The sequence below is a fragment of the Mustela lutreola genome, chromosome 5 (genome assembly GCF_030435805.1).
Source record: "Mustela lutreola isolate mMusLut2 chromosome 5, mMusLut2.pri, whole genome shotgun sequence".
Lineage (NCBI taxonomy): Eukaryota > Metazoa > Chordata > Mammalia > Carnivora > Mustelidae > Mustela > Mustela lutreola.
In genome coordinates this window covers 83,433,191-83,459,609 of record NC_081294.1, presented here as the reverse complement: position 1 = coordinate 83,459,609, position 26,419 = coordinate 83,433,191, and the positions used below count along the sequence as shown (strand labels likewise).

At 35.7% G+C, this 26,419-nt stretch overlaps 1 protein-coding gene across 5 annotated transcripts in view; it reads right to left on the bottom strand.

Annotated features, from left to right (window-relative positions):
- RBM27 (RNA binding motif protein 27) overlaps positions 1–26,419 on the bottom strand; it is an 81,191-nt gene that overhangs the window by 30,444 nt on the left and 24,328 nt on the right. For 2 of the 5 annotated variants that reach the window (XM_059174954.1, XM_059174957.1), the window contains exons 4-13: positions 25,307–25,398; positions 24,446–24,639; positions 23,458–23,721; positions 20,793–21,086; positions 19,025–19,159; positions 9,895–10,059; positions 8,093–8,242; positions 4,273–4,417; positions 3,468–3,621; positions 443–739 (exon numbers count right to left, since the gene is read on the bottom strand). In XM_059174954.1, coding sequence (XP_059030937.1) covers positions 443–739; positions 3,468–3,621; positions 4,273–4,417; positions 8,093–8,242; positions 9,895–10,059; positions 19,025–19,159; positions 20,793–21,086; positions 23,458–23,721; positions 24,446–24,639; positions 25,307–25,398 — 1,890 coding nt within the window. The remainder of the gene's footprint in view (positions 1–442; positions 740–3,467; positions 3,622–4,272; positions 4,418–8,092; positions 8,243–9,894; positions 10,060–19,024; positions 19,160–20,792; positions 21,087–23,457; positions 23,722–24,445; positions 24,640–25,306; positions 25,399–26,419) is intronic. The other 3 variants (XM_059174955.1, XM_059174958.1, XM_059174959.1) reach the window with 3 other exon arrangements.

Below are 26,419 nucleotides of genomic sequence, written 5' to 3'. Positions count from 1 at the left end.
AAAGTTCTAGATCCAAAGTTGTTTGGAAGTGGACAGTTACTACATTTTAGTGTTGAGAAGAATCACTAAGCATATTTCTTTAAACATGTAGATTTATGGGCCTCCTGGAGACTGGAGACCTGGAGACTGACTCTGTCAGTTTGGGGAGATAAGGCCCAGGAATTTGTACCCAGGTAATTAACACTAGCATTAGAACTTCAAGGTTCCTAAAAATCATCTGGAGCTTGCTTAGGCACTAACCATAGTGATTCTGACTGAATAAGGTGGGGTGAGGTCCAAGAAAATGCATGTCTAATAAGTTCTGAGGAGATGAGATGCTGCTGTCTGCAGATAAAACTGAGTGGCTTTAATGTAGAAGACGTAAGGACCCAAACTGAGAAATAATGATCTAGATCAGGGTGGGACTAAAGGACCTGTCATTCTCTGTGATTCAATGATTTACCTTCTGGATACCCCCATGTACCGTTGAGGGAGGAGACTGGGCCACCAGCACCTGCTGCTGATGAAGGTGCTGTGGCAGATGATGGTGCTGCTGTGACAGGTGACTAAGTGTTTGCTGTTGCTGCAGGAGTAGCTGTGTTGGAGACTGTAGTGCTGGCTGCTCATTATTTTCTCTATGCCACAGAACTCGAATGAATCGATTGTTTAGAACTGCTTCAGTGCTGGAAATGGCTTTCCTGGCCTCCTCATTGGTAAGATACTGGATAAGGGCTGCTTCTGGATCTCCCTTAAAAGCAACCTGTAAGAAAAAACAAAAGCATCAATAAAAACCCCACAGAAATTAACAAACAGTTAAATTCAAGTAAACTATTGATAAATAATTCAAAAGTAGATCAGAGGGCTGCCTGGGTGGCTCAGGTGGTTAAGCATCTGCCTTTAGCTGAGGTCATGATCCCAGAGTCCTGGGATCAAGTCTTGCATCAGGCTCCCTGCTCAGTGGAGAGCCTACATCTCTCTCTCTCTCTGCTTCTCCTCCTGCTTATGGATCTCTCTCTCTGTGTCAAATAAATTTTAAAAATATTTTTTAAAAAAAGTAGGGGCGCCTGGGTGGTTCAGTGGGTTAAGCCACTGCCTTCGGCTCGGGTCATGATCTCAGGGTCCTCGGATCGAGTCCCGTATCGGGCTCTCTGCTCAGCAAGGAGCCTGCTTCCCTCTCTCTCTCTGTCAAATAAATAAATAAAATCTTTAAAAATATATATATATATTTTTAAAAAGTAAACAACCTGCTGAAATCCACTCTGAATGCTTTCTAAATAAAGTTCTCCATCCCTCTAAAAGATAAAATGCATATTTTCCAAAATTATACATAAAAGACTATTATTCACCAAATAATCCTAATAATGTTACCTAACCACTTGGGGAAAAGTTGTTAGATCCCTTCTGGATATCTTACATTCAAATAAACTCCAGAAAAAGAAACTATTTTACAATAATAAACAAAAAACTTAATAAAAACACAAAAGAAAAAAAGGTGGGTATGGGTATAATCTGAGTGTTTGGAAAACCTTTTTATGCATTCCTATAAAAGTAGAATCCATAAAGACAAAGAATAATAGATTCTACCACATAAAATTTTAAAATCTGTCATTCCAAATATGCCCTAAACTAAATGATGAATAGAAAAAGTATTTTTAATATATATGACAAGCCATGGCTTAGAAAATCACTACCATAAATGCCTTCATAAAAAACAGGCAAAGACAATAAGTATATCCAAAAAACAAACAAACAAACAAACAACAACAACAACAAAATGCAAAAGATCTATACAAATTAGAAACCTATTTAAAAAAAGGAAATTAAAACAAGTATAATTTTTCACTTACAAAACTGGCTAAAAAAATTTTAATGGATCCATATTACAGTACTGATGATGCCTCATACAGTGCATTTAGGAGTATCAACTGGCACAACCCTTTTGGAGAACAATTTGGCAGCTCAAATAAAAAGTCTTAAAACTCCCTTTAATTCAGCAATTCATCATAAAAAAAATAATGAAGGTTCAGCGACAAGGAGGCTCACCACAGCATTGTTTTTACATAAAACAACAAAAACAGAAATTCCCCAAAACGAAGAAAAGTAAATAAATTACAGTCTATTGCTAGGGACTGATTTATGACCCACCTCCCAAATTCTTATGTTGAAATCCTAAGCCTCCACAGTATGACTACATTTGGAGATAGGTCTTTTAGGAAGGAATTAAAGTTAAAAATCATAATAGTGGGGCCCTAATCAGATGGTACTGGAAGCCTTATAGAAAGAGAAAGAGATCTCCCTCCCCTTCCACAATTCAAGGACACAGCAAGAAAGTGGCCATCTGCAAAGCAGAAAGAGAATCTCATCAGGAACCAAATTGGCCAGCACCTTGATTTTGGACTTCCACCCAAATAAGTTTTTACTGTTTAAGCCACAAAGTCTGTGATATGTGTTAATGGAAACCAGACAAGACTCATTTACCAAACTACATTAAGCCATCTTATTTTTCTTAATGCTATAAACAATCATGACCTAGGAAACATGTAAGAGATAAAAGGTAGTCAGAGACATTTGGTATATATTCTTAAAGAGTGTATTTTTAAAGAGAACATGTGTATATGTGCGTATATGTGTTCTTCCATACAAACACTATGTCTTTTCATTAAAATATTAGTAATTGTTACTACAGAAGTAATAAGATTGAGGTGATTTTTTTCCCACTTTTGTTTAATATATTTCCAAATCATCTATAAAACTAAACATGTACTACATTCAGGGACCAAAAACTGCTTAAAAAATCTCCAAAAAAAAAAATTCTTTCAAAAAGATTTGAGTTCTTTGAAATATCAAATTTCCTAATACTATTTTTTAAACTCCGTTATATAAATCACATTTTGGTTTGATGACAACATTAACTAACAGGGGTGACTAAATGAAATGGAAAATTAATGAGGCCTTCAAGTACTCTCAATTACAGCATAACACTCAACCACAAATTCATAAATTGGAGACAGAATACCAAAGCTACTATTTATATGAGATATTAGACAACATGTTACACTGCCAAAAATTCTTAAGAGTAGAACCATCCTTAACAAAACTAGTATTTCACTACAATATAAGAGTCATTCAATAGGCAAAATTACAATCTTAGAAATTAACAAAAATCTCACCTACCTAATTAGAATACTAATAAAGCAGATTAGAAAGTCATTTGTCCAGGAATAGCACTATGAACAAAAATACACCAACTAGCCTCTGTGTCTTTCAGGAAGAAGTTGAGGATAAGAAATAAATGCATTAAAAAAAAAAAAAATTCAGCTTAACAATTTCATCATGAAGTTGGGTTAAGGGCTATACAGTGGAGCTTAAAACATGCACCAGAGATAATCACACTAATTAATGGCTCTTTTAAGCAAAGTGAACGGACAAGAATATTTCAAAAATGCATAAAACCACATTAATTCTGTCACCAACCTAGCCACATTTACCTGGATGTTTACAATAGTTCCAAATTTGCTGAAGTGTTCATTGAGCTTGGTAATGTTGTTCAATTCCTGAGGGATTTTCTTGACTTCTAATTTGGTGTTTGTATACTGATTCTTTCTCAAGAATCCCGGTTTACTCTGACTGTTATTCCCTTGCCTGAAAAGAATATTAACAGATCCTGATTAATTCCCCCACCTTATGCCTAGCCACGGAAAAGGTCAACAAATAATTCAAGTTTATATGTATTAAAGCATCATCTGGAAGACATTCTTATATTCCTGGGAAATTAGTTAACGTTCTTCAGCAGCAATTACTAAATAATTCTCGTATCTTCCTCGTTACATAGGAACAGAAGAGGTAGAGAGAAAGAAAGAAAACTGAATGGCAAAAGATCATAAAATGAAAGAGGCCCAAATGAGATTTAAAATTATATACTAAAAAGATCCACCACAATTACCAAGGAGTCTAACATTAAAGCAAGGAAAGAACATCATTTTTTTATGAAGTGTTTTTCAGCTTCCGCAAAAATACCTAAGTTTTTCTTCTTTTCTATTCACTTTCAGTGTCTCGATAATTAATACCGGGCTAGACCTATTTGTAGCAAATATAAATTACTAGTATCTATTATTAATATTCTGTTAGCTCTTCCATTTTTAAGATGTTCTAATGATGTCTCTGGGAACCCTAACTTTTGAGACACATAGTTTGAAACTCATTAATGACAACTCTTAATTTTATGAGTTTACTAATGCACACAAAAATAACAAAAACACCAAGTAGATGTTACTAAGTAGCAAATTATCTTACTTTCCAAGCCAAGGTTTCTTTGTGAGCGGCCCTTCCAAACCACTTATAGCTCTTTTTCGGCTATCTGGTTCAAGAACTACTCTGGTTATGTTGCTATTAATTGAAACAGGAACTGGTGGTTCAGTTTGGATGACAATGTTAGCAGCTGTTGGAAAGAAAAATTAACATTATTAACAATGCACAGTATTTGGGGGAATTTCAAATGATTAAAATATTTAGCTTAAAAGCTAAAAAAGCAGGGACGCCTGGGTGGCTCAGTTGGTTAGGCAGCTGCCTTCGGCTCAGGTCATGATCCCAGCGTCCTGGGATCGAGTCCCACATCAGGCTCCTTGCTCCGCAGGGAGCCTGCTTCTCCCTCTGACTCTGCCTTCCACTCTGTCTGCCTGTGCTCGCTCTCACTCTCTCTCTCTCACAAATAAATAAATAAAATCTTTAAAAAAAAAAAAAAAAAAAGCTAAAAAAGCAAAGTGAATAGCACCCAACTACCGTTTCCTTTTCAGAAATGCTTAACAGAAAAAATTATCAATGGCCTCCTTTTTTCTCCTCTGTTAAAAATACAATATCCAAGTTTAAAAAGTCATTGGCAACTCCAATGTAAAAACTGATTCAGTCCTCCTCTCTCTGCCTTGTCTGTCTGTCTACTTGTGATCTCTGTCAAATAAATAAATAAAATATTTTTAAAAAGCGGGGGGGTGCCTGGGTGGCTCAGTTAAAGTTAAAGCCTCTGCCTTCGGTTCAGGTCATGGTCTCAGGGTCCTGAGATCGAGCCCCGCATTGGGCTCTCTGCTCAGCGGGGAGCCTGCTTCCTCCTCTCTCTGCCTGCCTCTCTGCCTACTTGTGATCTCTCTCTGTCAAATAAATAAATAAAATATTTTAAATAAATAAATTAAATCAAAAACTGATTTGGGCAAGGATCCTTAAAGAATGCAAAAAAAATAACTTTTTTAAAACTCCAGTAGAAAATTGTTAGAGAACAAGATTTTTTAGAAATTTTTTTTAAAGAATTTATTTATTTGAGAGAAAGAGAGAAGGCACGTGTGAGAGAGAGAAAGAGAGAGTGCACACATGTGCATGGAGCACAAGCAAGGGGGACAGAGGAGAGGGAGAAGCAGACTCCCAGCCACCTGGGTGAACAGGGAGCTGGATGTGGGCCTGGATCTCAGGACCCTGGGATCATGACCTGAGCTGAAGGCAGACACTTTATGACTGAGCCACTAAGCAGCCCCTGGAAGCACATCATTTAGAAGAAAGAATACAAGCTTTGGAGTCAAAGACCTGAATTTGAATTCCAGCAGAACTGACTGAGCCACTCAGGTACCCCGAGAGCAAGATATTTATGTGGTGCCAAAGTACCACTCCACAAATGATTACACTACAAAGGACAAATCTAATACTTATCACCTCGGGCAAGCAATCAAAGAACTTAGCACCATAAATAGAGTGAAATTATTTGTATTCTTATGTGATTTAACAAAACCTTGAACCACTCAGATAGGATTATTACTATGGAATTACGATTCTCTTAAGTATAGCAACGAGACTATGCTTATATAGGACCATACCTTACTCTTGGATGTAAAATAAAGGATCCAAAGTGCTCAATCTCTACAATATACTTTCAAGTAGTTGAAGGAAAAAAAGTGAAGGGAGAAAGGAAGAAGAAAGAGAAGAATGTGCATGTATACAAGCAAGCATTCACACCCAAAGGTGACTACACATAACAAATGGTGAACCTAAGCGAAGGTATTCGGGTGTTTATTGCATTTCTTTATTTTTTTATAGGTTTAAAAGTTCTCAAACTCAAAAGCTGGGAGGAAAATCCAAAGCCAATACTATAAACTGGTATATTTCATTAACAACATTTACGACTAAAATACTTGGATTTTTTTGTATTTATTTGACAGAGAGACACAGCGAGAGAGGGAACACAAGCAGGGGGAGTGGGAAATAAAGAAGCAGGCTTCCCACCACGCAGGAAGCCTGATGCAGGGCTTGATCCCAGGACCCCGGGATCATGACCTGAGCCGAAGGAAGACACTTAACAACTTAGCCACCCAGGCGTCCCACGACTAAAATACTTAGAGAAAGTGAACTTACAATGGCCTATCTGTGGACAGGAAGAGGTGTGTTGAATAAAAAATTAAGTAACACAAATCTACGCCTGATATAGTCTCAATATTCTCCTTAACTTTCGTAACTCCACCAAGGTAAAACACAGCAAAGAGTAACATGTAGGGCTAGAAGTTAGGGTAAGAATGAGGGGTGGGGGTAGTATATTCCATTTCACTGTGTGACGGGGAAATTGTGATGCAAGTTCATTCATTTAACATTTATTTCTTCAGCAGTTGCTAGAGCTCCAACAATTATATTAGACCTTATGTGTAAATCAGTGAATAAAGTAACTATGGTCTCTGCCCTGTTATAGCCTTTGTTTTTAGAAGCCTACTGGAGAAGATAGCAATTGTGATGGCATAAAGCATTCTAGAATTTGAGATGCCGTTATATTTTCCCTAGAACACTTAGGATTACCTCTTAACATTGCTCAGTGCTTTTCTTTACTGAAGTATTTTATAAGGAAAGAGATATATAGCTAGAATTTTGGTGACTTGCCAACATGACAAACCAAGCCTGTTGTAAAAAAACCACAAGACTTCTATCTGAGTGAGATTATCCATGAATTACTATACATGAATGTGCACAAAGACCACACTACTGGCAAAAGGAAAACATGAATTTCTGAGGATATGATCTTCCCACTAATTTCAAATAATTTGGTAATAATTTATGCATTATAGTACAGAAGGTAAAAGCACATTCTTCATTAGATATGCCTGGGTTCAAGTTCCAGTTCTGTCATTAATTGCTGTGTAACCTCGGGCAAGATCTTTAACCTCTCTAAGCCTCAGTGTCTTTATCTATAAAAAGAGAATAAATATAGTACCATTTTTCAAGGAGTTATAGGAAAGGAATAAAAGACATTCATACATATAAAAGCATTTGGCTTCATCTTGACACAAAACTGTTAGTCTGCAGTAGTAACACTGATATTAATGCACTAAAGAAAAGTTAATAAAAGCAAGATAGGAAAGAAGGTAAGAACAGGAAAAAGGATACCCATATAATTAACAGAAAAATACTATTAGGATGGCCCATGGCCAGTCATTCAAATTCAAATTAAATATTACAAATCAAACTATATAAGTAAGAAGAACTGGAATGTCATTAAACTTTCTAGCCTTCCCTTTTTGAGGGAAGGAGAAAGGATGACATCAACACATATTTAAGGTAAATACTTGCATTTATCTTTATTTTATTTTTTTGCATTTAGTCTTTAAAAGTTTGCAACTATTCTTTGCAAAGGTCCAGACATAGGGTTGTAATCATAAATACTAAAAAACATCAAATGATAATTTTACTGCAGTGTTTCAGATTCTCAGTTATTAGTGTGAAGCACAGCTCATAGGATACAAAGTAGGCCTTTAAGTGATCAGTTCTTTGAGGGCAAGGGACCATGTCATTTCATCTTTCTTTACCTAATATTTAACACAGTGCCCAGTAAACAGCTAAACCAGCCTAAAGATCTACAAAAATAAGAATTAAGAAATATGAGTATTACTTTTATTTTAAAATAAATATATTCTAATTATAGCTTTAAAATAAAATTTGGAGATATAGTTATTCAAACACATTTATCTGATATAATTACATAGCACTCTTCAAAAAGACAATATATACGTAACTCCGGACTTTAGTGAGGTCGGAATGCTATACTGAACTCCTGTGTAACAACAGCATCAAAGTAAATATGAGGCAGTCTCACCTCTTGGATTTGCATCCATATCTCCAGATGTTAGGCCAATCAGGTTTGGGCGCTGTGTCTGTGTTCTCGAAAAGAACTGTCTGTACTGAGATCTACCAGAACTGGTAATACTAGGAGCTTCTGGATTATAACCATCTGGTTCATACGTATCTGTGGGAAAACAAAACAACAAAACACGTAACAAATCAGAGAGAAGTTAATTTCTCATTAATAAAATAAACAACTGCAAAAAATATTTTTCTTCAACAAATATATTGACCTATACATACATATCTGAATTACAGTAAATAGATATACCTGTTAGAAGTGAAAGAACTGAAAATGCTCCTGTCCCAAAACACAGATACACAGATCCATTCCTGACTACGTAGAGAGTTCCATTTATTTACCTATTCATTTTTATCCTCTATATCCATCACCTAATCCTAACATCAATGAACATTTTTAAGAGAAGCATGCACATATATAAACACCACATATAAAGGACTGGTTGGGTTTCCTCAGTTATCATGCCTCACCAATTTCTAGGTACTCTTTTAATTAGGGGTAAAAAAACAATCTGCTTATTTGGTTATCTACACTTTAAAATGCAGATACAATAGCTGGTTTCATACACAGAACATTTCAAATGCTTTCTTTCAAACAGCTAAATAAGTAAGATGAATTTTGTATGTCTAAAAGTAATCACAATTCTACTCCCTACCACCACACATCAATGCCACCTTTATCATGTTCCCTTTGTTTTCTCTAAAACTAAATACTTAATTTTTACAATTCTAATGCTAAATATTTTGTTAGTGTTAAAGAAATTCTGCGTGTTAATCTCTAAACAGTATACATCTTCTTTATCCTACATAAAATCAAAGAACAGTTAAGATTAAGTGAAGACATTGGTTTTCCCTACTGTTCTTTAGAAGTTCCTGCACCTTTTTAAAAATTTTCTTAGTGGAAAAATTCTCTATGACATTCATAGGAAGTTTCAGCTACAAGGTAAGAGACACTCAGATCCTTATTAATGGCCAATCAGTTCCATGATTCAAAGCAGAAGATCGGCAAATTATTACAAAAAAACGTTTTCAGTTACCATTTGGTAGTCTTGACAGAAGATTTCCTATAGTTAAATCTCCTACAGCTGCAGAGAGTTTTAAAGAAGTTACATAATCAAATGACCTTGTTCTCTAATTCCTGAGAATATATAGAACTCCTAGAAACTTCAAAGTCCTTAAGTTAATTACGATGAATGGAGATCCAAAGGCAAAAGGAGAAATGTTAAAAACCTCATGAGACACCCACGAAGCACTCCACATAGGTCTTCAACATGTACATGTAGGTAGGAGGGAAGAGTTTTCAAGAAATCACTATGTTATACACAGCCAGTCCATACATGGAGCAGAGTGGGGGGAAAAGATGTTCACCCTTGATCACCAAGAAATCAGATGTTTGTTTTTAAAAAAATTAACTGAGTTTTTCTTGAAATATAAAACTGATTAGAAAACATTCAACTAGATATCCTCTTCCTATTTATTGGATTAAAATTTAGTTCAAAGAATTAGCATGACTTTTGTTCCTGAGGCACTAAAACTCAATATAGAGGACACCAGAGGTAACAGACACACAGGAGGCCTCATCATCTAGCAACCACTAGGGACAAATCAAAGAAGCAAAGAAAAAGGAAAGAAAACAACCTAAGAGGTTTAATAGGAATCGGTGACAGTAGATCAGTAGGTCAGTCACCACGTAGGCTGGCAAGCTGTGGTACAAAAGATCAAAAAAGGTGGATGGCCATTTGTAGCAAAGCTTACCTGGGACCAGAGGGGTGGGGCTGGAGACTGAGGTATGGTACCCAATGGAGGATCCCATGAGGTTTCGAGGTGGCACCAAACGAGCTGCCAACAGAGGAGGCGGTGTCCCCAACTGAAGTCGCTCAGATGCAGCAGCACCATGTTCACGAGAGTACATGGGCTGTCCTACAGAGGAAAGAATAGGAGGGCAGCTGGGAATGAGAGTCACAAGCTTCTCAGGTAATGCCATACTTCCTGAGACCTCAGCCAAGAACAGAGAAAGTACATCCATGGGAATGGCAGTCAAGAAAGGTATTACTGAGATTCTTCCTAACTCAAGAAAAAGACATACAACTGGGCTGGGATGCACTGAGGTATAAAGAGCAAGAATTAGATAGTATGACTGCATAATCTCCATCTTTTGTAATCTAAAGTGAAAAACTATGTGCTAACCATACCCAAAACTAAACAGTCAACCATATCACACTATCAGACAAAGGTGCCCTGAAACCCTGAGACGGTAGAGACTTGTATCCAATAAAACATGTAGTTGTGAAGACTGTCATACCCATTAAAAACAAAAACTCTTCTCCTCAAACTCACATAATTTCAGGTTCACACAAAACATACTCCCATTTCTGACAGCAGAAAAAAGATCAAAAAAGAAATTAAACACACACACACATATACACCAGAACATACCCTCACAGAGAATAAGAAACACTCAAAAGAGAAAAACTAAACAAGATAGTGAAAACTTGTTACCCCTTAGCAGATGGATAATAAGTACAGTCAAAGAAAAAAGGACAAAACCCCAGATACACAGACCAATCAGTGTATTTATGAAATTACCTCAGATATTAGGAATCACTTTTTGAAAGAAAAGACATTTAGTGCTCACATTTATTAATGGAAGAATGTCTGACAAAATGAAGTCAAATTTGATACAACAGGATTTAAAAAGAAGTATCAAGGAGCAGTTTTTTCATCAGTCACTTACTACTATTATTCTACTGATTACCCCAAGAGACCTATTTACAATTATTACTCAGTACTTTATACTTAAAGTCATACACTCACAATGTGGCAAAAGATAAAATAAAACGAATTTAGAAGTTTTTTTACACCCAATCAATGTCCTTAAAAGTTATAAATTTCAAAAAGATTTTTTTTAAGATTTTATTTATTTATTTGATAGAGAGAGATCACAAGTAGGCAAAGAGGCAGGCAGAGAGAGTGAGAGTGAAGCAGACTCCCTGCTGAGCAGAGAGCCCAATGCGGGGCTCGATCCCAGGACCCTGGGATCATGACCTCAGCCGAAGGCAGCGGCTTAACCCATTGAGCCACCTAGGTGCCCCTCCAAAAGATTTTTAATAAACTTTAACAGAACAAGCCACAAAGCAACTACCTGATTTCATAGGAAATGTAGAAGGGAAACAGAGGTACTAAATTTTACCATCCTTCTACATGCGAAGCAAAGGTACAAGTGACAAATCATACTGTATAGCAGACACAAAACTGCACTTAACACCAATTCTTTCAATATTTATCTTTAAAAAAGTCTCTTTCAATCATTATGTTAAAAAACAATCTAATAGATCAAGCATCTAATAACAGTTGTAAGAATGACCTATTGGCAGAATTTCTTACAGAATTAAGGAGTATACTAAAGAGAAAAATGGGGAAGTGCATTCTCAGTCCATATGAGAACTAAAAGTCAAAGGCTAATTTGCACAATGTCCTTTCAATATGCATGACAGCATGAATTTCATTTCAGGAAGAAGGCTATTTATTCAAATGAAGCCTGACGTTCTTCAACAACACTACTGAAATCTCTAAATACTATTTAAAAACAAAAAGCTTCCTTAGATAAAAAAGCTGATTCTAAGTTTGGTCAGAAAATTAAGATGAACCTGGTATACTGTCATATATATATACATTGTGCTTCCAGAAGCAAGAAAACTATCTAACACTAGGTGTATCAAAAAACAAAATCTGCAGGAGCCAACATGAAGAGGCTCCCATGGTCAAAGATGAAACAATGTGAGCACCAAAAAGGATGCAATGGGGTGAAACGTATTAAACATGTTAAAAATCCATGAGTTTGAAAAAAAAAAAAAAATCCATGAGTTTGGGCTCCTGGGTAGCTCAGTTAGTTGGTTAAGCGACTGCCTTTGGCTCATGATCCTTGAGTCCCAGGATGGAGTCCCACATCACTTCCCTGCTTAGCGGGGAGTATGCTTCTCCCTCTGAACGCCCGCTCCCCCATGCTCTCTCTCTCTCTCTCATTCTCTTTCACAGAAATAAAATCTTTTTTAAAAATTACAATTAAAATTTTAAAAATCCATGAGTTCATAATGATTCCTTTTGGAAGATACTAGGAAAGCAGGTCATTATTCTGAAAACTGACAAATGAAAGGAAACAAGTATTTATCCTGTCTTTCCTATAAAAACTGCATTTCAGGTTAACCAAATGGTTAACAATACTGAGTTTCACTTCGTAGAATGCCAGTCAATTAACGTACAAGAAATTACAGAATTAGAATCACACTTTTTAACCCCTAATGAAACAACATATCTAAGCAGTGGTCATAAATGGCTGCTGAAACCATAAGCAACTTTTAAGTGGATGAATCAGAACGAAAACACCTGTATACACTGATCAATATTTACAGCAAATGAAAAAACTCCACATTATGTCCATCATAAAATACTGAAGTAGGAAGTATATCAATAAAATATTCATGACCAAAAAAAAAAAAAAAAAAAAAAAAAAAACCAACGTAAACCTAAAGTCTCCAAATTTAGCCCCCCATTTCCAGGAAATATAGAGGCCTGAAGAAATGTGTTAAATGACACGAGGGGATGCAATATGCCAAGCCCAGAATATGAAAAAATTATTCAGGACAATGATCTGTTTCTTAAATAAATGTCAAGGAAAAACCAAAAAAGAGGTAAGGGAAATTGTTTAAGATTTAAAGACTTAAGAAAGGTATCTTCTAAATATAATACATAACCTTGTTTGGATGCAGTTTCACATGAATCAGCTATGAAAGGACACCTATCGTACAATTTGGAAATATGAATGCTGACTGGATATTTGACAACAGTAAATATAAATATTTTGGGACTATGAGATAAAGTACTGTGATGGTATATGATTAATCCTTATCTTTGAAAGATACACACTGAAGTTTTTACTGATGAAATATTACATTTGGGGGTGCTTCTAAAATAATCAAGTGAGGGGTGAGTTATAGATGAAGCATGATTAACCTATTATATCAAGGAGTGTTGAAGCCTCTGAGTACCTAAAGACTCCTGCAGTATTTGTTTTCCTTTGGTGTATATCAGAAATTTTCCAAAATAAGCTGTTCTTAAATCAACTAGGTTACAATATTGGTGAAGATGAGCTGGTCACAATTTATATTCATTCAGTTTAGTTCTGATTGGGAAGAGAATGACTAGATAATTTCAAACTGCAAACATCCCAAGTTTATGCTCCTATCTTAAGTCTTTTGTACATCTTACATGCCTGAGAGCAAAATTTTTACATTCTTAATGTTAACTCTAGTCATGTGATGACAGTCTTTCAGCACACTGAAATTTTAGCTACTCTGTAATTTCCTGATTTTGTCATTAAGAGTATTGCCAGGAGAAAAATCTTAAGTTTTAAACTAAAACCCCAATTCGAAAATAAAAAAGCTACACCTTCCAATTATTGGCCATATTTATCATAGAATCCAAGGTACCTGGCACACCATATAACACTCCTGGGCCTAAATGGTGCCTGGTGCATAGCAGGAACTCAATAAAGAATCATTTAAAGAAAGGATGAAAATTTATTTATTACAAGTATCCCAATGACAAGTATTTTGGATGAAAGTCTGTATGTTGAAATATGGCAGTAAGATACTGAATATAAGAAAACCAAAGTAAAACATATGGGGAGAGAAACCCCAGACAATATTCAGTGACTCTACCAGATATCGATATACTTTTCTAGACATCAAAATCCATGATTCTGCACTGGGAAATGTTCCACAGAATTAAATGAGGAATCCCAAGCTTAGTAGGAATATAGTGTTTCAGTAATTTTACATAGTTGGTAACAGGAAAATATATTGTCAGAAACACAAAGATAACTGATAGAAATTTATTTGAAGACTAATAACTACCTTTAACCTAAAAATCAATCTGTAGAATACAAGATATTATACTCTATTACTTTTTCACACACTCCTTAGAGTGAGCTTAGCAATCATAAAATATTTCTACTATGTCTTCTTCAAAGAAACTTAACAGGTTGAATTTAAGGGAATAAAGGAATATACTTGAAAATGGTACTGTGAAAACAAAAAATGTACATAGTGAATTGGTTAATTCAAATTTAGGTAAAATATTTTAAGTACTTCAGAGGAAATACCTGATTTTTTAAAAAAGAGTTTGTTTTATTTATTTGACAGACAGAGATCACAAGTAGGCAGAGAGGCAGGCAGAGAGAGAGGGGGAAGCAGGCTCCCCTGTGAGCAGAGAGCCCGATGCAGGGTTTGATCCCAGGACCCCGGGACCATGACCCGAGCCAAAGGCAGAGGCTTTAACCCAGTGAGCCACCCAGGCACCCCATAATAGCTGATTTTAATAGGTGTTGTGATATTGCTCTCTTTCTATAAAATTTCAATTACATCTATTACTTAAGTCCTTTCAGAGTATCTGTGACATTTTTAATTCAAGAAACAACAAAATTTCAGAGTTTTTTCTAAACTATATCCATTTGACGTCACCTTTTAAATAGCATTACCAGGAGCCACTGATATCCTACCCACTTACATGGTGGATATAATTTATTATCTTCAGTTAATAATCAATGGTCCCATTCCAAAACAAGTAATAATTGCAGCCAAAATTATGGTTTTTAATTTTGACAGAATTAGTTCCTTTGTCACCTGTATTTCTAAGCCACTCTGTTCATCTAGTCATAACAGCAAAATATACTGTACTTGGTGTTTTTGTTTTTTTTTTTAATAAACACATTTCTTTTCCACTATTAGATTTTTAGCTTCTTGGAAGAGTCATTTCTTATTCATCTGTATATTCCCAGTACCTAGCCTTGAGCAGATTATTTTTACCTCTAAAACTCCAGATTTCATTTTTCTCTGTATATTCGGGTCTATACTGACATATTTTTCAGAAATACCATCTGATACACTCTATTCCACTTATAAACATTTTCTGTGTTATGAATTTTAAAGATAATTTTGATAACAAAATATCCATAATTTAAACTTTCCCAACTTATTAAACTTTGAGAGCTAATACATTGTAAACATAGTTTTTTTACTTCATTTGAAGTCAAGTTCTAAATTTTTTAAAAATTACCAATTATACTATTGAGGAAAGTATACCTGAACAACTTGAAAGATTCAATTTATCTGCAAAGAACGAACTTAAAAAAAAAACTTTTTAAAATCAAGTGAATAGAAAGATACAAAAAAATTTATGAATAACAAACTATATTATAGCCCCCCCAAAAAGTTCTATTTACACTGAGATCAGAAACTATCCCCTACATTTTCAAATTCCTGTATAAATTTTAGAATAAAAATTTAAGTTTTAAAAAAGGAAGAGAAGGACTGCTAGGTGGCTCAGTCAGTTAAGCATCTGACTCCATTTCAGTTCAGGTACTGATTTCATGCATCTTGAGATCAAGTCCTATATCGGGTTCCACATTCAGTGGGGAGGCTGCTTGAGATTCTTTACCTCTCCCTTTGCTCCTCCTCCCACTCACATGTGCGTACTCTCTCGCTCTAAAATATATAAATCTTTAAAATAAATAAGGAAAAGAGTAGTTTGCATAGTAGGAAGTTTTAAATTGTCTGATACAAATAATTCTGTAACTTTCAAAACATTCAGTTGCCAACCAAATAAGTCTCTTTAAACCGGTGATTCAAACTAAGAGACTATCCTCTAAAGCAGTAATTCACAAATGCTGAAAGGATGTTACCACCTTTTACTGGTCTGAGACAAAAAGAAGGAAAAAATGTAATTAATACTTCATAAAACCAAATATAAAAGGACAGCCTTTTATCTTTTATTTTAATGTAAAAATTTATTTTTTAAATTGAAATGATCTTAGATATTTTCATATACAATTCCCTAACATGGCAAATAAAAGTTGCTAACTGTACTGCTCCCCCAAATTTTCTTAAAAATGTTTACCAGCATCTAAAACAGAAGTTTGGAACTTATGTTTAAAAGGACTTTACTAATATATCACAAAATATTTTTGCTTCTTAAAAAGAGAAAAATATTGTTCAAGTAACAAGGAGTTTACCTTTTTTCATCTTGGCTCTCAAGCACGTAGCACAGTGCCTGGCACATAGAAAGCATTCAATAAATATTTGCTCCATTAATAATAATGAAGCTAAGTCACTCAGATGATGACCACTGCCAGATTCTTATTAATTAAAATCAAAATGGAATTTTTAGAGCGAGTCACAATGTTACATTTAACGATATTTTAAAAAATGGTAATTGTCGGACTTTTAAAAAATTTAAAAACAAAATAGAATTTTTATTGTGAATCACAATGCTAAATTTAACAGTAAGAAAATGTGCCATCTGCAACAAACTCTCAGATAAATAATCCATTTTTTGTACTTACAAGTCTAATGGCATTAAGAAATAATGCTAAGAGATTATTTGGGGAGAATAAATGATACAGGATGGATGAATGTTGAAGTTGAGTAACAGGTATATGGGAATGCATTATACATCCTTTTTTATTTTTTTGTTTAAAGTTTCTCTGATTAAAAAATGAGAAAAGGGGTGCTCAGTTGGTTGGGCGACTGCCTTCAGTTCAGGTCAGGGTCTGGTGTCGCAGGATTGAGTCCCACATTGGGCTCCCTATTTAGCAGGGAGTCTGCTTCTCCCTCAGACCCTCCCCCGTGTCGTGCTCTCTCTCTCTCTCTCTCTCTCATTTTGTCTCTTTCAAATAAACAAATAAAACCTTTTTAAAAAAATAAGAGAAGCAGTGAAACAAACACGTTCTGCGAAAAGACACTACAGTAGTTAGAAGACTGAGATACTAAGACGTGGTTCCTGTTCTAAAGCTCAGCTGAACATAAAATTAACACCCATGAAAAGAAATCTAACAGTAGGCCTGTGTACAATTATATGCCATATATGTAATAAATTCTTTTTAGTCCTGTAGGAGTTTACAACAGAGCAATAATGTTCCCCATGTACTTAGAAGATTTAGGTCTTGAAAGAAGAGAGAGAGCAAATTATTAGAATGAAGACAGAAAAATAAAGCTGAGCCACAACAAGGGGGCAAAGACAAGGTATATTTGGCGTAACCAGAGAAGATACATGTGGGAGTTGAGTGAAAAAAAGAGATTACCAAAAAGGGCAGGGTAGATCATAGAAAGAGAAACTATAGGGAGGGGCTCAACGATCATCTGTGAGAGGTACCTAGGTGGCTGAGCCTCAGACTCTTAATCTCAGCACGGAGCCTACTTATAAAAAACATATATATGCAATTCAGGGGGAAATTGTGGCCACAGCAGAGTTCTCATGAGGTACCGTTCTGATTTGTTTTCTCAGGAAAATTAGCATTGCAGTATTATATGATGTGACTGATGGGGACTGAAACATAATGGAGTCAACAAGATCATAGCAATAACCCAAATGTCAGGTGATTCAAGTGTTGATGAGGGCAGAAGTCACAGTAGAAACAGAATGGGGTATTTCAAAGAAAAAGAGAAAGGATTTCTTAATTAACCAATATAAACAAAACAAAGCAATTAGTCAATCATGTCAAGGTTTCAATTCTAGGTGATTAATGGGTGTTATTTCAATTTATAAAGACACACAAGAATAATGGAGGTAGACAAAGAGAAGATAATTATGTTTGATTTCAGCAAAGTCGCATTTTAAGGAGACAATAGTAACCATAGTATTATAAAAACTAACCTTTATATTTAGCTTACTAGAAGCTAGGTTCTATTCTAGATAGATGTATTAAAGCAATTATTCCTCAAACACGCTTTTTAGGTGAGTAATGTTATTATCATTCCTATTTTACAAAAGAGAAAACTGACATTCTATGAAGTTAAGTAACTTGTCTAGGATGACAATGAAAGTAAGTAATGGAACAGGATTTAAACCTGGGCTTAATGATATTATTGCTGAACTGCCTTACCATGACATCATAAAGATGAAGAAATGTTTATGATAATACACTGCACAAACGATGAATTTATTCATAGAACTACATAGCTCTGTTTAAAAAAAAAAAAAAAACAACTCACAGTACCTGAGTGACTCAGTCAGTCAAATGTCTACCTTCGACTCAGGTCATGATCCCAGAGTCCCGGAATCAAGTCCCACATCAGGCTCCCTGCTCAACATGGAGTCTACTTCTCCCTCAGACCCTTCTTCTTCTCATGTTCTCTCTCTCACTCTTTTCTCAAATAAATGAATAAAATCTTAAAAAAAAAAAAAATCTCAAAATCTAACACTTTTAACAACCAATCACCTTGTTTTTATGTTTTTGAGAAAGGAATATTTCAAAACGCTTTAAATAAACTAAAAATAATGACAAAAATACCTAAGAAATCAGAAAACCAAGATTTAAGAACAAATTATTATAGTTAAAAAGAAATGTTATAAATAGCATAGCCACTAAATATTACAGTTTAAGTGATGCTCTCAACTGTCACTCCAGCATACAAGTTAAAAAATTATTCAGCATATTTTATCCAACCTTTTGTATACCCTTAGAAGATAAACCTTATGTTTTGGAAATTCAATCACAGTTCAATTTTTTAACACAAGCTCCAAAATAAATTTCATTTAGAAGAGATTAAAGCTTCAAAATACATGTCCTTCAGAAGATACTAAATGTTACTGCTTCCTCTACAGCAGAAGGCCTTACTCTTTCCTTCCACTGGCACACAAGTTAAAATACAGCCATATAGCATAATCACAAAGTAAACTGCCTTGTGAATATGAATATAAATATAAATGTAATTTTTATACGGCATAGTCCATAGTCCATAAGAAGAAAAGTTGTATTTTTTTAAAGCATGACATTGAAACTTAGCTTTTTTATACTCCAGCAATTTTAAGACAAGCAATGTTTACTTACGTTCTGATACTGTATAAAGGAGGTTCTGGGGTAAAGGAGGAGGTAGTCTTGCTCCCACTGGTGCAAGATTGGGCACTGCACTTGTCCCAGGCTGGTCACGGTTGTTTATCAAGCTTGACTGTGTTATGGGTGGTCCTAAGAATTAAAAAAAAAAAAAAAAGAAGAAGAAGAAGAAAAAGGTAGAGCATGAAAGTTTCCTAACTAATAAAAAATACCTACTATACTAAAACTAATTAGGAATAGTCATAATTGAAGTACCTACTTTGGCACAGAACAGAATTAAGGAATTTGATATAGGCAGGCTTCAGCACAGTAAATTGCATAATTAAGAGGACATTTTAGTTCTAGAACACACAAAATAATTCTAGGGTGAAAAAAAAGCAGGATGGTTACCTCTGGGGAGCAGGGATGAAAAATGACTGACAAGGAACTCGAACAATCTTTCTGGCATAATGGTAAGCTCCTTTTTTTTCAAAAAACAAAAAGATTTACTGATTTATTTGAAAGAAAAAGAAAACTTCAGTGGGGAATGGAGAATCCTCAAAGAGACTCCCCGCTGAGCAAGGAGCCTAATGCAGAGCTCCATCCCAGCACCCTGAGATCATGACCTGACGCAAAATCGAGAGTCAGACGCTTAAGACTGTGCCACCCAGACACTCCTAGAATAACAGTAGAGTTCTATAGAACTCTTAAGTTCTATACAGCAGGAACATGTTTAAATGTACTGATGTCTGCAACATACTAGGAAATGAATAAAAAATAATAATGGGAGAGATAAAAAGATAATGTGATAATAGAAATAGAGTAAAATATTAATCATAGAACCTAGATGGTGAGTATATGGGTGTTCAATGTAAGTTATTTCAACTTTTCAGTTAGTTTGCAATTTTTCATAGCAAAATGTTGGGGGAAAATGACACTCGGATTTCATTTTTAAACAGAAATATTCCCATTCTTCACATCTTTTTATAAGTTCTTCTAGAAATTAAAATAATTTTTATAGTCTTTTATCTGAGAAATTTTGAAATATACACAGAAGTAGAATAATAGTATGTATACCAGGGACGCCTGGGTGGCTCAGTTGGTTAAGCAGCTGCCTCTAGCTCGGGTCATGGTCCTAGCGTCCTGGGATCAAGTCCCACATCAGGCTCCTTGCTCAGCAGGGAGCCTGCTTCTCCCTCTGCCTCTGCTGCCTCTCTGCCTGCCTGTGCTCGCTCTCTCCCTTTCTCTGATAAATAAATAGTATGTATACCATACATACCATCATAAGATCTATTTATCTGAACACACGAGAGAGAGGGAGAGGAGGTACATGAGTGGGGGGATGGGCAAAGAGAATTCAAGCAGATTCCCTGCTGAGTGTGGAGCCCACTGCAGGGCTCTATTTCATGACCCTGAGATCATGATATGAGCCAAAATTAAGAGTCAGAGGCTTAACCAAAGTGAACCGCCCAGACACCCCCAAAGAGATATTCTTTAAAGACTGGGAAATTTCATGTTCTTTCTGACATCTTCAAAACAACTGGATTTCTTAAGATGTCGTCAACCAGCAAGATTCTGTCACCCAAGATTTTTTCAAGGTACTATAAATAATACAATAAAACAATGGATAGAATAAAGAATAACATTTTAATTACAGGAATATATTCGAAATTCTATTATTAATTTATCTTTCAAAAACTTTAAACCCAGTGTCAAGTTAGTGAAGAGGTTCTTCTAAATACAATTCTTTGTTAAAGGACAAAATATTTAATGAACATGTACTTACTTGGTATGGGAAGCACAACAGAAGGCGGAGGCTGGCCATGTCCCTGGGGGACAGGAAGTCTCATACTGTGGCCAGGACCTGGACCTGGGCCTGGGCCTGGGCCAGGGCCTGGGCCTGGACCTGGGCCTGGGCCTGGCATGGGAGGCATTAACATTCCAGGAGGTGGTGGAGGAGGAAGCCCAGGAGGAGGTGGAGGGAAAGGAATCATGCTTGGCAGAGCAACTTCATCAACAACGAGGGGATCATTTCCATGATCGAACTGACAAAGGTCACCAAGTACACAAAATCCTCTTTCTGAAAGAATATAAGAAGAATCTTATTATGATCTTAGAGCTCAGAAAACAAAAAAAAACAAGACCCTGAAAAGCCTACCAATCTGATTTACAAAGTAATTTTTCTCCAAGGACTTTAGAAGCCTTCTTAGTGTTATTGTTAATCATCACATATGCCTGAGGTAAGGCCAGATGGATGTACTCTACCTTCCATGAGACCATGCTTTGTTGAGGTAGCAAGTAACAGGGTCCATAACAGGTTACTAGCCACTACAAACCTATTTGCCATTATGTATTCATAATAAAAATTCAGATTCTGGGGTGCCTGGGTGGCTCAGGATTAAGCCTCTGCCTTCCACTCAGGTCATGATCTCAGGGTCCTGGGATCAAGCCCTGCATCAGGCTCTCTGCTTGGCAGGGAGCCTGCTTCCGCCTCTCTCTGCCTGCCTCTCTGCCTACTTGTGATCACTCTCTGTCAAATTTTTAAAAAACAAAAAACTTAAATAAATAAATAAATAAATAAATAAATAAAAATTCAGATTCAAGGTGCCTGGCTGGTTTAGTTGGTAGAACATATGACTCCTGATCTTGGGGTCATGAGTTCAAGCCCTGAACTAGTTGTAGAGATTACTTAAAGGAAATTTATGTGTAAGGGATTTAACTGGACAATCTAATTTCAATTACCTATTTTCATGGTATTATTCTAAATTCTACACTCTTGCTGTATCTGTAATTTGAAATGTTAGTTTAAAATATTTAAGTTAGGGGTCAGCTGGGTGGCTCTATGGTTTAAGCATCTGACCTTTTTTTTTTTTTGGATTTATTTATTTATTTGAGCGAGAGAGAGAGAGAGCACGACCAGGTGAAAGGGGAAAAGGGAGGACAGGGAGAGAGAATCCTAAGCAGACTCTAAACGGAGCATGAAGCCTGAGCAGGGTTAGATCCCACAACCCTGAGACCAGGACCTGAGTCGAAACCAAGGGTCGGGCACTTAACCGATGGCACCACTCAGGCACCCCAACCATCCGACCCTTGATTTCGGCTCCAGTCATGATCTCAGGGTTATGAGATTGAGCCCCAAGTTAGCTCCACACCCATCTCCTTCTGCCCCTTTCCCCTTAAAAAAAAAATAAATAAAATAAAATATTCAAATGAGAAGGGGCACCTGGCTGGTCAGTTGGTACAATGGGCACCACCAACTCTCAAGTTTTTAAGTTTAAACCCCACACTGGGTACAGAGTTTACTTAAAAATAAAATTTAAACAAAAATAATTCAAGTGGGAATTATTTACTAGGTTATTCACGGAAGCACTGTTTATAATAACAAAATATTAGAAATACCACAAAAGCACACTAATAATGAATTAAGTTAAACATATTTTCCTACATTCACAAAATTAAGAAACCTAAAAACGATATGAAGGAAGCCCTAATGAGGATAACTGCCATAAAATACCACTAAGTGAAAAAAACGTGCAGAAGAGTGTGAAGAGTATACTAGGGTTTATGTAGGAGAGAAAACAGGGGAGACTACACGTATCTGTTTACGTACATATATACAAGACTATGTTTGGAAAGCTACCCAAGAAATTAGTAACATTAAATTGGCCTTGGGAATGAGAACTCAGTAGCTAGGAGACCAGGGTGAGAATGAGATAATGCCTGAGTTATGATTTGATTGTATTTCCTACTTAAACTAAATAAAATGTAAAAATAGATATTCTGTATTTACAGAAAAAAATGTTACAATGTCTGCAATTTACATCATATGATATGGTCTGGGAGAACAAGGAGAGAAGTACAGATGAAAACAAAAATGCCCATGATCTCCTAACTATTGATATGAGATCATGGATACATTAGGGTTAATTACATTATTTTGTCAACTTTTACTAATATTTAAATATTTCCATAATAAAAAATTGAAACACACATAAACAAATAGACTCATTCAAGTGGAGAGTCAGCAAATCAAAATTTTAGGTAGGTTATATAACGCTTAACAAATTCCCAGCACTAAAACCTACAAAAAAAAATTACAATTCCTAATGTCTACCAATTTTTGTGGTGTACTTACAATGTTTAAAGTAATAAGAACAATAAGAAACAAACAAATGGGTCAAATTTGAACATTCTCTCTTAACCAGAGCCAAACTATTAAATCAAGAAAGTAAATAAGCATATGCTAAAGGAGGTTTTCTTTCTCACTCATCCTTTTTAACAAAATCTGGACTATAATGAAAAGGTATACAATGCTAACGTTTGCTTTACTAGTACTTTTGGATGTAAGAGAAAAGAGACTTTTTGCCATGATAAGTTCTGCATACACTAGCAATATTAGCAACATTTGCTTTACGAGTACTTCTGGGTACAATATAAAAGAGAATTTTTACCATCATAATCTCTGCATCTCCTCTTTGGTGGTGGGTTTCGACCAAAAGAATTGGAAGAGCTATGATTGTTATAGTAATTAGACCAACTCTCCGTTGTGTTTTCAGAGTGGTGTGCAGGTGCGATCACAGTAACAGTGCTGGGAATAGACTGTGCCCCAGAGGAATACTGCTCAGAAGAGCTCGGAGGTGGTGCAGACACAGGCACATAGGAACTCTCCAAGTCATTCCTTTCACTCTTAAACTTTGATCTTTCCCTGTGCTCTGCTTTGGAGACAAAATAAAAACAAGAAATAATATTAGACACTTGTGTTCTTAACGATGTTTGTTTTCTCACAGAACAGGGAACAGAATATTGCAATAAACTCACTAAGTTGTCCATATTTCAAAGTGTTTTCATTATTAATATATCCTAAAAGAAGGAACATCAACAACATGACATATCTTGACCAGTAACTTGTGTAAAATCATCTTTTATAACAACGACATCAATACATAATGGAAAAAAACTCATATTTAATAAGGAAGGTATCTAAGAACTAACTTCCAAACGGATATCCCGAGAGATCAGTGGTTGGGATCTCAGTTATCTACTTATCTGTTTCCTTTTTAATTTTATAAACTCCAGACCACCTTAAAGCAAAACAATTATTTTTAGTGAGGGGGTGAGGGACGGAACAGGTACTTTTCCTCCAGTGATAGCTTTGTTGATTAAAAGACATTAGTTTCAATTACACAAAATGACTTTAAGTCCAGGCATGTACTATGATATCCTTACAAAAAGCATTTCAGTCCAACTCCTTTGACTCCATCCTGACAACAGAGCCCTGTCTTTATAACAAAATTAGCATTAGGTTTTTGAGACAATTCTAGATTTTGCATTGCTCAAACATGTAAAGGTACACGTGCTTTTAAGGGGCGATCTGGTATCCTCAAGACAGAGCAAGATAAGGAATACAGAGATTTTTAGGAGGAAGCCTCATCTACTCACCAACATTCCTATTTGGATCTCGGTCTTTGCTGCGCCCTCTACTTCGGCTTCGACTTCGACTCAGGCCCCGGCTCTTACTCCGACTCTTACTCCTGGCTCTTCTCCAGTCGTATTTCTCACGGTACAGTTCATTCCGCTCATAGTACCGGTCATAGTCTCTCCACTTGCCATCTTCTCTTTTTTTCTCACGTGTCCTGTAATACACAGATATAAACGCCATATGTATACTATAGAAACCAAGTACGCCAACAAATCAGGAGTACGAAATACCCTCGATTCATCAAAAGTCATAGTGTCTGAGCTTTTTCAGAAAGCTGTAAAACCACAACATAATTCCTCTGACCCATTATATAAAAAGAAAAAACATTCCCTCAATTACACTGGGTGGGGAGAAATGACAAAAAGAGGTGAAACCAAAGTATGGGCAGGGGTAGGGGAAAAGCATTAATTTAAAACGAGAAAAGAAGAAAGGCAGAACCAAAGTTTTCCTAAACAAAAGACTAATTTTTTTAATCACAGGCTGATGAATCAACATATAAACTGAACTATTTGTAGTATAATATACTATGGATTATCTTAATAGTGAGCACCCCTAACCAAATGGAACATTTCATTAATATCCTCTAAGGAGACTACTCCCACCCCTGTGCTCTTGGGGAAAGCACATAATGATGACTGTTTATAAAAGGAAGAGAAAGTACGACAAAGACAAAAAACACAGAATGGAGGGAAGATAACCACCTCCTTCTTTAATCAGTTGAGAGAGAGGCATCAGTACATACATTAAAAACCCCATTAATGCCCTTGCAGTAACTAAAATGCAAGTTATCAGTGTCTCCCTAATTAAATATAAACACACACCTTCGCTCACTAGATTCTGAACGAGTCTTCTGGGGACTAGGATACTTCTTTTTTCTACCATCTCGTTCTTCCTCTGCTGGCTCCTGAAATACCTATATGAAAGCATTCAATAGGAAAAAGATTAGTCCTTCTATTATTTATGAAACACATCTATCTGATAATTTTTCTAGTACAAGAGAGGGCCAAATACAATGAAATACTGCAAATTATATACAAAAAAGTTAGGCAACAGAGAGGAGTAAAAAAAGATGCTGAATTCACTTTAAAAGTAATACACTTATTTTTAAATGTTAATTTCTCTTTTTTTAGGATTTATTTGAGAGAGAAAGAACACACAAGCAGGAGGTGCAGAAGGAGAGAAATCTCAAGCAGACTCCAGAGCTCAGCATGGAGCCTAAAACAGGGCTCTATCTCATGACCCTGAGGTAACAACTGAGACAAAACCAAGAGTTGGACCCTCAACCAACTGTGCCACCCACACACCCTAAATATTAATATAAGGTAAGAATAGCAGAAGAAGGAAAACAGCAATTCATCCCTTATAATGAAACCACAGAAAGAGGAAGTCTCTAAGTATCATACAGTAAAATGATTTATTTCCCTAATTGTAAAATATATTCATAATTTCAGAACTGTATATTTCACAGGAAAGGTTTCAAGAATTAATGGTAAAGTTAGTAAGTGCCATAAAACTACACATTTCACAAGATTTACAGAAAAATGGTATTGGAATTCATGGAAATACTATCTTCTTTTAAAGCTTAACAGTTAAGACTGACCAGAAATCATCTGTGATTTTATTGTTTTGAAAAAGTTAATCTCAAAACAAATAAATAGCCTCTACTAGAGAAAGGTGAAATAAAGTCATTTACAAGAGCTAAACAAATGTCCATCTAATGGAGAAGCTTACTTAACAAATAGGAGTCAGTGAATGGGACAGATGATAACAATTTAGTAAATCTCAGGCAACCTAAAATGATAGCTACAATACGGCAAACATATGGCACTGGCTAAAACATGAATCATTTGCTTAGATTATATTTAAAAATCATTCTTTCTACCTATTTACGGGAAATAAAGAGTATATATTACTCCACTGGGATGCAATCTACA